The sequence below is a fragment of the Mandrillus leucophaeus genome, unplaced genomic scaffold (assembly GCF_000951045.1).
Source record: "Mandrillus leucophaeus isolate KB7577 unplaced genomic scaffold, Mleu.le_1.0 Scaffold372, whole genome shotgun sequence".
Taxonomy (NCBI): domain Eukaryota; kingdom Metazoa; phylum Chordata; class Mammalia; order Primates; family Cercopithecidae; genus Mandrillus; species Mandrillus leucophaeus.
Window position 1 is genome coordinate 673,118 of NW_012103943.1, and position 12,121 is coordinate 685,238.

The following is a 12,121-nucleotide window of genomic DNA, read 5'->3' on the forward strand; positions in this document are numbered from 1 at the left end:
GACAGAATGAAAAGGAAAACACTGTATCTTTGGCAACCGTCTCTGTTTGACGGTGAAGGATTGTCATAAGGAGATGCTAAATACTCCCCTAGCACTTCCTATCCAGGTGACATCTGGGCTGGGACAGACTTGGTGACAGCAGGGTAGGCATAGTACTGAGCGAGAGCCTGTTCCTGGATGAACGTGAACCTGTGAGAGCAGCCACCTCATTTTAAGTAGACTCTGGTCTGCAGCAAACTGGGCTAACCTGTTAGCCAAAAGAGAGCAGCTGTGTGCCACCTTGGAGGCGGGCATGTGCAAACTACGTGCTGACTGTGGCTCACGCAGAGGGTTCTGATGGAAAGGTTCCTCGCACAGACAAGGCTCCTAGACAATTACAGTATCCTGCCAAAACCCAACCTGATACCATGTCTTCTTCCAGCTCCTACCCCAGCATCCCGTCCTGCCTTATTCATCCCTTCCTCTCCATCAGAAAGTCAGATACAACATTCGTCAGCTGGGATGCTGGTGTTTCACTAGATACTCACAAAATGTCTCAAGGTAGAGACATATCATACCTAACACAACTGTGCAAACAGAGGGTGTTTAGATGAAAAGTCTAAATGAGTTAAAGACAGTAATTATATGTTTAAAATATATTTATATATTTTTTTCAATGAAGTAAAAAGCTCAAAGTTAGGCTGGGCACAGTGGCTCATGCCTGTAATCCCAGCACTTTGGGAGGCCGAGGCGGGCAGATCATGAGGTCCAGAGATTGAGACCATCCTGGCTAACACGGTGAAACCCCGTCTCTACTAAAAATGCAAAAAATTAACCAGGCGCAGTGGTGGGCGCCTGTAGTCCCAGCTACTTGGGAGGCTGAGGCAGGAGAATCTCTTGAACTCGGGAGGCGGAGGTTGCAGTAAGCCGAGATCGTGCCACCGCACTCCAGCCTGGTGACAAAGCAAGACTCGGTCACACACACACACACAAAAGGCAAAAAAAGAAAAACCCTTAAAAGTTAATGACTCTAAATTCTCTCTCCCTCCATGATCTTTTTCTAATAGCTTTATTGACATACAACTGCACATATTTGAAGTGTGTCAGTTCTGACATCTATATGCAGCTGTGAAGCCATAAGCACAATCAAAATAATGAAAATATTCACCACCCCGAATGTTCTTCTTGCTCCTGTACCCTTTGCAGTTCCTCCCTCTTCCATAAACCCTGCAGCCCATTATATGGCAACCTCTCATCTTTCTGTCACTAGATTTAGTTTACATTTTCTAGGACTCGATATACAGTATCTATTCTTTTGTGTAATTACTTTGAGACCCCTTCATGTTGTGTGTAGCACTAGTTTGTTACTTTTTATTGCTGAGTTAAGTGTTCCCTTGTATTCACAAGGTGTTTATCCATTTTCCTTTTGTTGAGCAATTTGAGCTGTTTCTAGTTTTTGGCTATCACAAATAAAGTTGCTATGAACATTTGTCTTTCATGGACATGTGCTTCTATTTTTCCTAGGTAAAGAAGTAGGAAGGAAATGGCTGGATCACAGGGCAGCATCTGTTTAACTTTGTAAGAAACCGCCTCAGTATTTTCTCACATGACTGTACCGCATTAATTCTCACCAGCACTGGGGAAGGTTTCAGTTCTTCCATTTCCTCACCAACACTTGTTATGATTAATCTTTTTAGTTTTTGACATTCTAATAAGCGTTGAGTGGCAGCTCATGTGGTTTTAATTTAGATTTCCCAATGACTAAAGATACTAAGCATTTTTTAGGTGCTTGAGAACTGTATGTATTTGGTAAGGCGTCTGTTCAAACCTTCTGCCCAGCTTAAGGGCTGAGGATCCTTTATGTATTCTGGACACAAGTCCTTTATCACATACATGCCTTGTAAACATTTTTGCCATGCCGTTTCTTCTCTTTTCATTTTCTGTGTAGTTTTAAGAACAGAATTTTAAAAATCCGATGAAGTCTAATTCATCAATTTTTCTTTCATGGGCTGTGCTTTTTGTGTTGAGTCTAATAAGTCTTTGCCTAGCCCTAGTGTTCTATTGTATTTTCTTCTAGAAGTTTTATAGTTGTAGACTTTTACATTTAGATTCTATGAACCACTGAGAGTTAACTTTTATATATGATATAGTCAATTCCTTACACATTGCCTACATCCCATCCAACTTCACCATCCACAAATCTCCAACAATTCCTGCTCTGTGTAGTTGCTGGGCTTCTGCAGAGCGTGTGGCCCTCACCCCGTCCTCTTCAAAGAAGTCTCTGCTCACCTACACCAGTTGGGTAAGATACCTCCTATGCGCTCCCTCTGTGCCCCAAACTTTAAACACTGTGTATTTTCACAATCTGTCTTGCGCCTCTTCCCTATATCATGCTACATGCTCCCTGAGAGCAGGAGTCATATCCTCTTTCTGGGACTCTAGCGTCTACCACATCACTTGGCATAAACAAGCATTCAGCAAACGGCTGCTGAGAAAAAAACATGAATGAACAAATAAATGTTACATTCCCATTCAACTAGCAGTCCTGAAAGCCTACTGAGTAGACACAGCAGTCCACGTTTATAAGAGGGAATATAAAAGAATTAGAACTTAAGGAATAAGAACTAGCATAGGACCCAAACTATATCAATTTCGCTCCCAATGAACGTGCCATTAAGAATGACCCAAGTGTAAAGAGACAACGGAACTATTCTTCAAGAACACTGTTCACAGAAGCACCAGATTTTAGGCAGCGAACTTTTTGGTTTACTGCAAAAATTTCCGTGAGTCACCTGCCTACAGCTGATGCCTTTTTTCCCCAGCTCTCCACTTGGGGAGAGATAAGGCGTGGGGGGATGGATGAGTCATACTGAATGCTCCCCAAGCATCATCGTTTAAAAAAGCCCAGAATGTTCAATTAGTTTCTTGTTTGCGGAGGAGTCTGGTCATTTCTAAGGTAAAAGCCCAGATGAGTACATCCTTGCAGAGGAGGCACACCTGGCCCTGGGGCAGTGGGAACAAGCGGAAGGCCAACCAAGGTGAACACCACCGCATGGGTATCATGAGCTGCCGAGGAAGTGATCTCTTCAGCCTTTGCGGAAGGGGCACGGTGAAGCCTGCCTTCACAATAGAATCTGAAAGTGTTTTGAACATGGAAAAGTAGGGATTTTAATATAAGCTGCCTCTGTGTCATAAGCAATGACTGTACTATCATTTCTGTCCTATGGTCCTCTCTGCATGGGTGAAATGCAACACTGACGTATACCAGCAACCATGAACTTGGGGAGTGGTAGGTGTGCATGGGGACCTTAACAGTATTTAGCCATTAGTTTTTCAGAGCAATTATCTCTCATTGAGGTCTGAAGGACTACAGCTACAACCAGGCCCCCTTGTAGCCACTGAGGTGCCAGGACTGAGCCATGAGCTGTCCTGATCATCTCTCTGGACCTTCATGTGGGGTTCTGAAACCAGTGGGCCCTTCCATGTGGGGAGTGGGGCAGGTAGGGGGCTTCGGTGGGAAGAGTAGGCGAGGCGACACACTTCCAAATGATGATCAAAGGGTACGATATCAAGCAAAGCTAAAAAAACCACAACTTAAGATGAAAGTGGGGAGAACACAACAGTTATTCATCTTATCATTGTGTAACAGCCTGGAACAATGTGGCAATGGTGGGCTAAGATGGGGCTAACTGCTTTTATCATTTGCCAGCTCCTTCGCATGAGAAAATGCCAAGAAAATATCTACAGAAATTTCCATCTGTCACAGCAAGAAACTTATGCAACATGCCCAACTGTCTTCTGTTCAGTGTTTGTCACTGAGATGAGAGGAACTGTGGTAACTGTTCCCAAACTGAGACCCCATGAAGCTGCTACTCTGAATGATTTTTTCATTCCTGATAGGATGACTACTGACTTGTACACATATCATTCCAAATTCACATCATCCCTTCATTTTTACCCAGCCAGGCATCCAATAGATGACTGTGTGTGTAACTGAGTTAAAACCTCTCAAAAGTAGCAGTCTTTATTTACAAAAAGCTTTTTCAAATATCTGAGATTAGAAATCAAATCTTTCTGGGAACATCTTTTTATTTACATAAGTGCCCAGGAGAAAGTGGCCTTCAAATTCTATACTGTTTAGGTAAGAAATACTCTGTACAGTTTGAAATCTAAAAAGAAATAAAAAGGGTTGAGAAAATGACAAAAGAACTACAGCTTACCTTCAAAAAGGCTTTCTTTTCCAAAGTGTTCATAATGAATGGAGGGATGGCTGCAAATAAAGACAGATCCACTTAAATCTTTATTTAATGTCAATTTTCAGCTTACATTTTTTTTTCAACCATTTAACAGAAAACTTCTGTCACTTTTAGGCTGTTTCCACTGTCACAGTAAAAACAGTTTGTAGTAATTCTTTAAATTATTACATTTGAATTCATTAAATTGAAAACTGTTCCTGTTTTCTAAATTTTTGAAAAGTAATATCACATCCTCTGCCAGCCAGATCATTTTATAATCTTGAAAATAACTTTACTTTTAGGTTTAAATAGGCAAAAATAAAAATATCAAGAACTTTTTCTTCCAGTATTAATAAAACAAAGCGCACAAGGCAGGGAGGATGGTGTAAAGAATCCTGCCTTGGAGTCAGGCAGAAACTGCTTCCGTACAGACTAGACCAGGGGTCCCCAATCCCTGGGCCATGGACTGGTTTGGATCTGTGGCCTGTTAGGAACTGGGCCGCACAGCAGGAGGAGGGCAGCGGGCAAGTGAATGAAGCTTTAGCTGTATTTATAGCCGCTCCCCATTGCTTGCATTATGCTTGCGCTCTGCCTCCTGTCAGATCAGCGACCGCATTACATTCTCACAGGAGCCCGAACTCCACTGAGAACTGCACATCCAAGGGATCTAGGTTGCCCGCTCCTTATGAGAATCCAGTGCCTGATGATCTGTCACTGTCCCCCATCACCCCCAGATGGGACTGTCTAGCTGCAGGAAAACAAGCTCAGGGCTCCCACTGATTCGACATGATGGTCAGTTGTGTCATTATTTCATTATATATTACAATGTAATAATAATAGAACTAAAGTGCACAATAAATTTAATGTGCTTGAATCATCCTGAAACCATCCTCCTGACTCCCGGTCCATGAAAAAATTGTCTTCCATGAAATGGGTCCCTGGTGCTAAAAAGGTTTGGGGCCGCTGGGCTAGACCACTTGCTAGCTGGGTGACCCTGGAGAAGTTACCTAACTTCTCTGAACTTCAGTTTTCTGTTTTCTTTTTCTATAAAATGGGGGAAATTGGATACAATAATGCATGTAAAACACTGGGTATGTGGTGGACAGCATTTGTTCATTTGCTGACAACTTTTATCAGACTAAACTGTCATATCCACTACTTCAATACGTCAATTATTCTTATAAATTGCACTGGGACAGAAAGATTGTATTTCTCCTCTGGGGACTAAATAGTGTTTAAAATAGCCAAATCACTAGAAATGGATTTGATGGGCTGGGCTGGCTGAACTCTTAAGAGGAGTGAGGCAATTCAAAACAGAAAAGACCACAATCAAAAGCAAACCCGGGGCCGGACATAGTGGTTCACAGCTGTAAACCCAGCATTTTGGGAGGCCAGGCTGGGCGGATCATTTGAGCCCAGGAGTTCTAGACCAGTTGGGCAATATGACAAAACCCTGTTTCTACAAAATATATAAAAATGAGGTGGGTGTGGTGGCACATGCCTGTAGTCCCAGCTACTTGGGAGGCTGAGGTAGGAGGATCACCTGAGCCCAGGGAAGTTGAGGCTGCAGTAAGCCATGATCACAGCACTGCACTCCAGCCTGAGGGACAGGGCAATGCCCTGTCTCAAAAACAACAACAACAACAAAACAAACCCAGGGCAGAAGCTGGAGCTGCAACCTCGATTTCAGCAAATCTGTAAATCAGGGCTCAGCAGGCACACCGGGGTGGGTTCCATAGCCTCCTCTTAGGTTAGTGACAAACGTGCTGGTCCCTGGACTCAGGGGATGCTTTGCCCATGTTTCAGGACTGTGGCTATGCAGCCACCCCTACAGAACACATTAGCCTCAGACAGGGCGCCAAGGCACTCCTGTGTGAAATCAGATAATAGCAGTTTTCCCCCAATTTGCCGGAATGTGAATAGAAGGTTCCTCAAAGTTTTCCTTCATGCACTTTTCTTCAACTTTTGTTGCCTGCTCTGCCTGCCTGCTAACGAGCAGTCACAGTGACAAAGGGAATTTAAAAACCTCCAGAAAGTATTAATGGATGACTTGACAGCAGCTGGTGAAGTATACTTCATTGGCGAGCTTCATTTTAATTGCCAAGTGTTGTCTGCATTCAGTTTAGATGATGAAAATGAAACATACTAATTTCTGTTTGTTTTCTGTGAAGAGCACTCTAACTCCCAGGCCCTCTGATTTCTCAGTCTGAGAACTTTCTTTAGGCCCCGGTCTGAAGATAGCTTTAAGCAGCCTTAGGGTGGACTAGAGAATCTCAGCAGAACTAAATACAATGTAGAGTTTCTGTTTCTGGTCATGCTGATCCCAGCCCCTATAGGGAAAACTGACTAGTTGCTTGGCACACAATTTATCAATAGCTGCTCTAACCATTCCAATTTGCTCCATCAATTTCTTCTGGTCAAATTCCCACTGTATGGCCCTGGTCCAGCCCATCACTGCCTCTTGCCTGGATTACCGAGGCAGCCTCCTGGACAGCCTCCACGGAACATTCTCGTTCCCCTTCAGCCGATTCTCAATCCATCACCCAGAGTCACACAAATAAAACCTAAGTCAGACTGTGCTGCTCCTGTATCCAAAACCCTGCCTGGCTTCTTACCTCTCAGACTAAATCCCAAGTGTGAAATGCCAGGGCCGCCATCCATGCTCTGCTGTCTATGGCCTCCTGACTACCTTCCTACTGCTCCCCACCCCTCCCACTGTGCCCTAGCTGCACCTGCACCCATAATGCCTGCCACACACCAGGCGAACTCCTGCCTGTGGTTCCCTCTGCCAGAATATTCATCCCCGATACCCACTTGGCTCACTCCCACACCTCCACCTAGTGCTCTTCCCGGCTGCCCTACCTCCACCCCCACATGCCCTAACCCCCTACCCCCTTAGCCCTCATCACCACTGCACATACTATAACTTTATTTACTTGTTTATTTTCTGCCACCCCCACGGGAAGGCGATTTCCACTAAGAGGCATGATATTTGTCTTTGTTTTCTGGTTCACAGATCTGTGAACGCTTGTTCAACCTGTACCGGAATAAATGACAAAGTCCTGCTAACCCATGCCAGGGGCTGCCATGAGAATCCTGGACACGACGACTTGTGTGATGGCTTGTTTCGCAGCGTTCGCTGACTCCCCCAAGCGGTTCCCATTTTCATCTGTGACAGGAATGCCAACTTTGAGTTCCCTGCAGAGCAAAACACATACAGAGAGCTCCACCAATGCCTTCAAGAAATGTCCCGGAACAGTACGATGCTGGGAAAGATCAAGCCTCTACTTAATTAAAATACTCACTCAAGTGTCATTTTTTGGTACTGACACATCTTTTTTTTTTTTTTTGAGACAGAGTCTCACTCTGTTGCCCAGGCTGGAGTGTAGTGGTGCTATCTCTGTTCACTGCAACCTCCGCCTCCCAGGTTCAAAGCGATTCTCCTGCCTCCTCCCGAGTAGCTAGAATTATAGGCGTGCGCCAGTGTGCTGGCTAATTTTTGTATTTTTAGTAGAGACGGGGTTTTGCCATGTTGGCTGGGCTGGTCCTGAATTCCTGACCTCAGGTGATCCACTTGCCTCGGCCTCCCAAAGTGCTGAGATTACAGGCGTGAGCCACTGCGCCTGGCAGACACATCTATTTTTAAATACCATGGACAAGTTTAATCCTCCTTTGATAGAAATAAAACTAAAACAACCTAGTAAACTTTTAAAACCTTTTTCAGTAACAATACGATTCGAAGGGTGGATATGCTAACTTCAATCTATGCTCATGTGCAAATTTGAGCAACTTTCCAAATGAGAAACAGACATAACACACCACATTATTAAGTCAACAAACTTAGTATGTTGACATGGAAAGTCACTCGCACATGGCCCTATGGTATCTTTATTAACTACATTTACTAACACTAAGTATAACTTCTATGGTTACCCCTGTTTTTTGTTATCCATTCCAAAATGCTTTTGTTGTCCTTTCTTCTCCTTTAATTTTTGCCAGTTCTAAAACAATACTTCCAAAGATACAGAATAATGTTACTTTAAGCTCCAAAAGAAAATTCTGGAGGGAAAAAAAGGAATCTAGTTTAGAGAATAAACTTTCTTTGGATAGACTTTGTCTAACCCAAGCACAACTCAATGTAAGCTTGAGATATATCTTTTAAACTTTTTATTATACAGACACAGAAAGACTATTCCAGCTCAGCCCCCTCCCCGCACTCCTCAGTCTGCTTCAATAATCAGTAACTCATGGCAAAGCTTGTTTTATCAACACACCCATCCTCATCCCCAACCCCAGATTATTGTGCAGGAAATCCAAGATCTCACATAATTTCACCTATACGTATTAAAACGAATATTTTAAAGTTTCAACAAAGCTAATTATTACAAGAGTCTCCCTCGTCAAGCACATGTCCCTACTGAGAGTGCATATTCGTCTTACCTTTGCCTCATTAATGGAATATTAATGCAATTAGCAGCAGCTACGGCAGCAAAGGGAACAAAACGTCCTATCAGTGGTGAGACATGCTGCAGAGGAGAAAATTTCAAAAGTTTTATCTTATTTTTCCTGTACTAGCGCATGGAAGTAACTTATTTCTTCTTGAAAACTCTGAAAAATGCAGAGTCCTATTTGCATAGAAACTCAGGCCAAGAATACTTTCAAAATTTTCCTGGCAGTATTTGTATGTTTCCCACACGGGTGTGCTGGGACCGTGCAAGCTTCTAAGGCATTGTAGCTAAGTGTGGTTGCAGGAGGATGGGCTTTGGAGTGCCGAGAGAGAGATGCTCTCACCTCTCTTCAGAGCTGTGGCCTGCGGCACACTGCCCACTGCAATGCCTCTGGAGGGCTGTCAGGATGGTGAACATTTAGCACTTTGTACACAGAGCCAGGCACAGACCACAGTCCTGGTAGGTGTTATCGGTGACAACTCTTCCCAAAGTTATTGGAAAATATAACTAAAATACGCAGTTGAAGATAAGGACTATAACAAGAAAGCCATATGACTTGAACTATTTTAAGAAATAATAGAGGGATTTAGAGCCAGACAGATGATAACAAATTAAGCAGCTTTATTATGGAAATAAAAATCTGAGTACCTTGGTCAATGCGTTGAGTCCTAGAGCTGTTGCTACGGCACCAGTTGTTGCAGAAACGTAAGCTGTTCCCAACTCACTGAAAAGAAAAAAGGATATCGTGTAGACAACGAGGGCATGTCAGGAAACTGGTGCAACATTATTTGAAGAAATAAAAGGGAAATATAAAAGAGAATGATTCAGAATGAAGAGTCTACAAAACAACATTATCACTCCACAAATAGGGGAATCTAGAGAAAAAGCAAGCAGACCCGTAAAAAATGGGATTCTTCACAGGTATCTTGACTGTAACTCTAAAAGCAGACACGTATTCTTTGAGGTGAGGTGGTTAAAATACATAAATAAATAAACATACAGACTTTGTATTCATGGAAAGGAGGGGAGCTGTGTGCTGCGTGTAGGAAGCTATGAATACAGGGGAATGCATATTGGGCTAAATGTGTGGAGCATATTTGTTTAAAATACTTCTCAAAATATTAATATACACACTGAAAGCAAAAATGAAGTGCTGCCATTTAAAAAATGATATCTTAACTGTATAAAAATACTAAGTCTTATCGTCCAAAAACTATAAAGCCCAAGCAACTCTCTCTTAAAAGAAATTTTAATTGCGATAAACACCACTGGGTTACAGAGTTCAAGATCCTTTGTTCCATATGACAACAGTAGAAGAATACGGGTTGTCAAAAGCAATTTTAAGTGATAAAAAAGAGAAGCACTTTTCTTTCAAGTATAATACAATTACGCTAACTAACATTTGTGGTTAACTAATCTTGTTAGCCTATTTTTCTTTTTAACAGGTGACAAAAAATTAAACTCATTGCTTTCTTTTGGGCTCCACAGATGAGCTATTTTAAAAACATATCAGATACAAAGGTCACACCGCCATGGTCTCCCCTTGATTTCTGCAGAGACCACACTTTGTCGCCTCTACTTTTAACGTTGGTGTCTGTCGACTCAGGCAGGGTAGATGGGGGAACAGCCTGTCACTTATCAGAGGCCAGGCTGGTGCTGCCTGCTGTGTGTTCTATAGGGCCATGAGCTTCAGGGTGAGAAGGAGGTATCATCCTATCAGTACCTCCAAAGCCATGAGTAATGTCTGAGAAGGCAGGCTGGAAGAAGACAGTTTTCTTGATAGAGAGAGAGAAAAAGAAACACTTGACTTTTTTGAAAAAAAGCTACAAAAGAAGATGCTACATAATATTCGGAACAATATAAAAATGTGTACACATACGCTTTTTTAAATAGGAGAGTATCACCACTTAATAAAATGAAGGTTGGAGAACTGCAGAGAGCGGTCAAATCTCATAGCCTTACTTGACAGTGAGGGGTGCGTCTCCACTTCTGTTGGTGTAATTGACGACGGCATTGAAGGACTGGTTAATCCACTGCCAGAACAGCACAGCCGGCGTAGTCCTAAAACAGAGCCATCCGTCATATACCCACCATCACCGGGACCACTGTCAGAACAGCACAGCCGGCGTAGTCCTAAAACAGAGCCATCTGTCACATACCTACCATCACCGGGACCCAGCCGTGGCACAGAACAGAAAATGTGGACACCAGTAACCACAGAGGAGATGTACTGGGGAAGGGAGAAAGCCACAAGGCCACAGGCTTAGGACCTGTGTGCTGGGCAAGCTTTTATCCTCTGGGATCATCTATGTCCTCGTTCCGTAGATATAGACAACACCAAGCTCAGAGGGTTACCATGAGGATGAAGTAAGATAAAAGTTGTAGAGAGCCTGGTACAGAATAGACATTCAATAAATGCCAGATCCCTTCTTTTGGGGAAAAAAGACACAATGTGTAGGCTAAGCAGTCCTGGGCCCTCCTAACAGCATGAGGAGTGTTATATGTCTATGTCTACACATACACCTTTAGTGTGCCTATATCTACACTCATGCCTATACCTATATGTATATGAATGGAGTCAAAGGAGAATCTGCTTGCAGACTCTTTATTTTCTTTCTCCATTTCATTCTGTTTTGGGGCTAAGATTTAGAAAAAAAAATTTGACCTCCTTTTGAACAACTAAGAAGATGCTATTTAGCAGAGGGGAAAGGTTAAAAAAAAAAAGACAGTCCCAGAGTAACAACATTCAAACACAATGGAACTAAAAGTGAAATGACTTTTTTCTTTTTACATCAATAATGCCCCGTTTTTTGTTTTTTATTGTCTTCAATTTTATTTTTTATTGTATAAACTAAAGGAGTTCAACATGATGTTTCGATTCATAAGTAAATTACGGAACGAGTTAAGCAAGCTAATTACCTTGTTTGCCACTTCATATACTTATGCGATAACACTTATTTCAACAAAATTATTTACATGCAAAAATAGACTTTGGGCTTCTGTAATGGTAAACAAACTGTTGCTACATATTCATAACGTACCTGTAAAATGTCATCATGCAACCTGTGATGGTCATGTTCATGGGAACCTGGGCTGACATTCTTCCTATCAAAATCATCTTCTCCCCAGTGTCAGGATGAAAAGCTGAATCATAGATGTACTTTGCTCTCCACAATTCATTTTCTGTAAGACCAGGAGGAACAATTCCTTGCCTAAGAAAATAACAAATAATATGGCAATTGCTCATTTCAAGTATCTCCCCAGTACCCTAGAGACAAGTGGCTACAAGATTTTAAAAGTTTATGCTCTGGCCGGGCACGGTGGCTCACGCCTGTAATCCCAGCACTCTGGGAGGCTGAGGCAGGCAGATCACGAGGTCAAGAGATTGAGACCATCCTGGCCAACATGGTGAAACCCTGTCTCTACTATAAATACAAAAATTAGTGGGGTGTGGTGGCA

General features: G+C 42.6%; 1 protein-coding gene across 1 annotated transcript in view; it reads right to left on the reverse strand.

The window, feature by feature from the left end:
- SFXN1 (sideroflexin 1) overlaps positions 1-12,121 on the reverse strand; it is a 41,802-nt gene that overhangs the window by 9,637 nt on the left and 20,044 nt on the right. Inside the window, exons 3-8 of the mRNA XM_011990170.1 lie at positions 11,704-11,874; positions 10,625-10,723; positions 9,311-9,386; positions 8,655-8,740; positions 7,285-7,412; positions 4,200-4,249 (exon numbers count right to left, since the gene is read on the reverse strand). Coding sequence (XP_011845560.1) covers positions 4,200-4,249; positions 7,285-7,412; positions 8,655-8,740; positions 9,311-9,386; positions 10,625-10,723; positions 11,704-11,874 — 610 coding nt within the window. The remainder of the gene's footprint in view (positions 1-4,199; positions 4,250-7,284; positions 7,413-8,654; positions 8,741-9,310; positions 9,387-10,624; positions 10,724-11,703; positions 11,875-12,121) is intronic.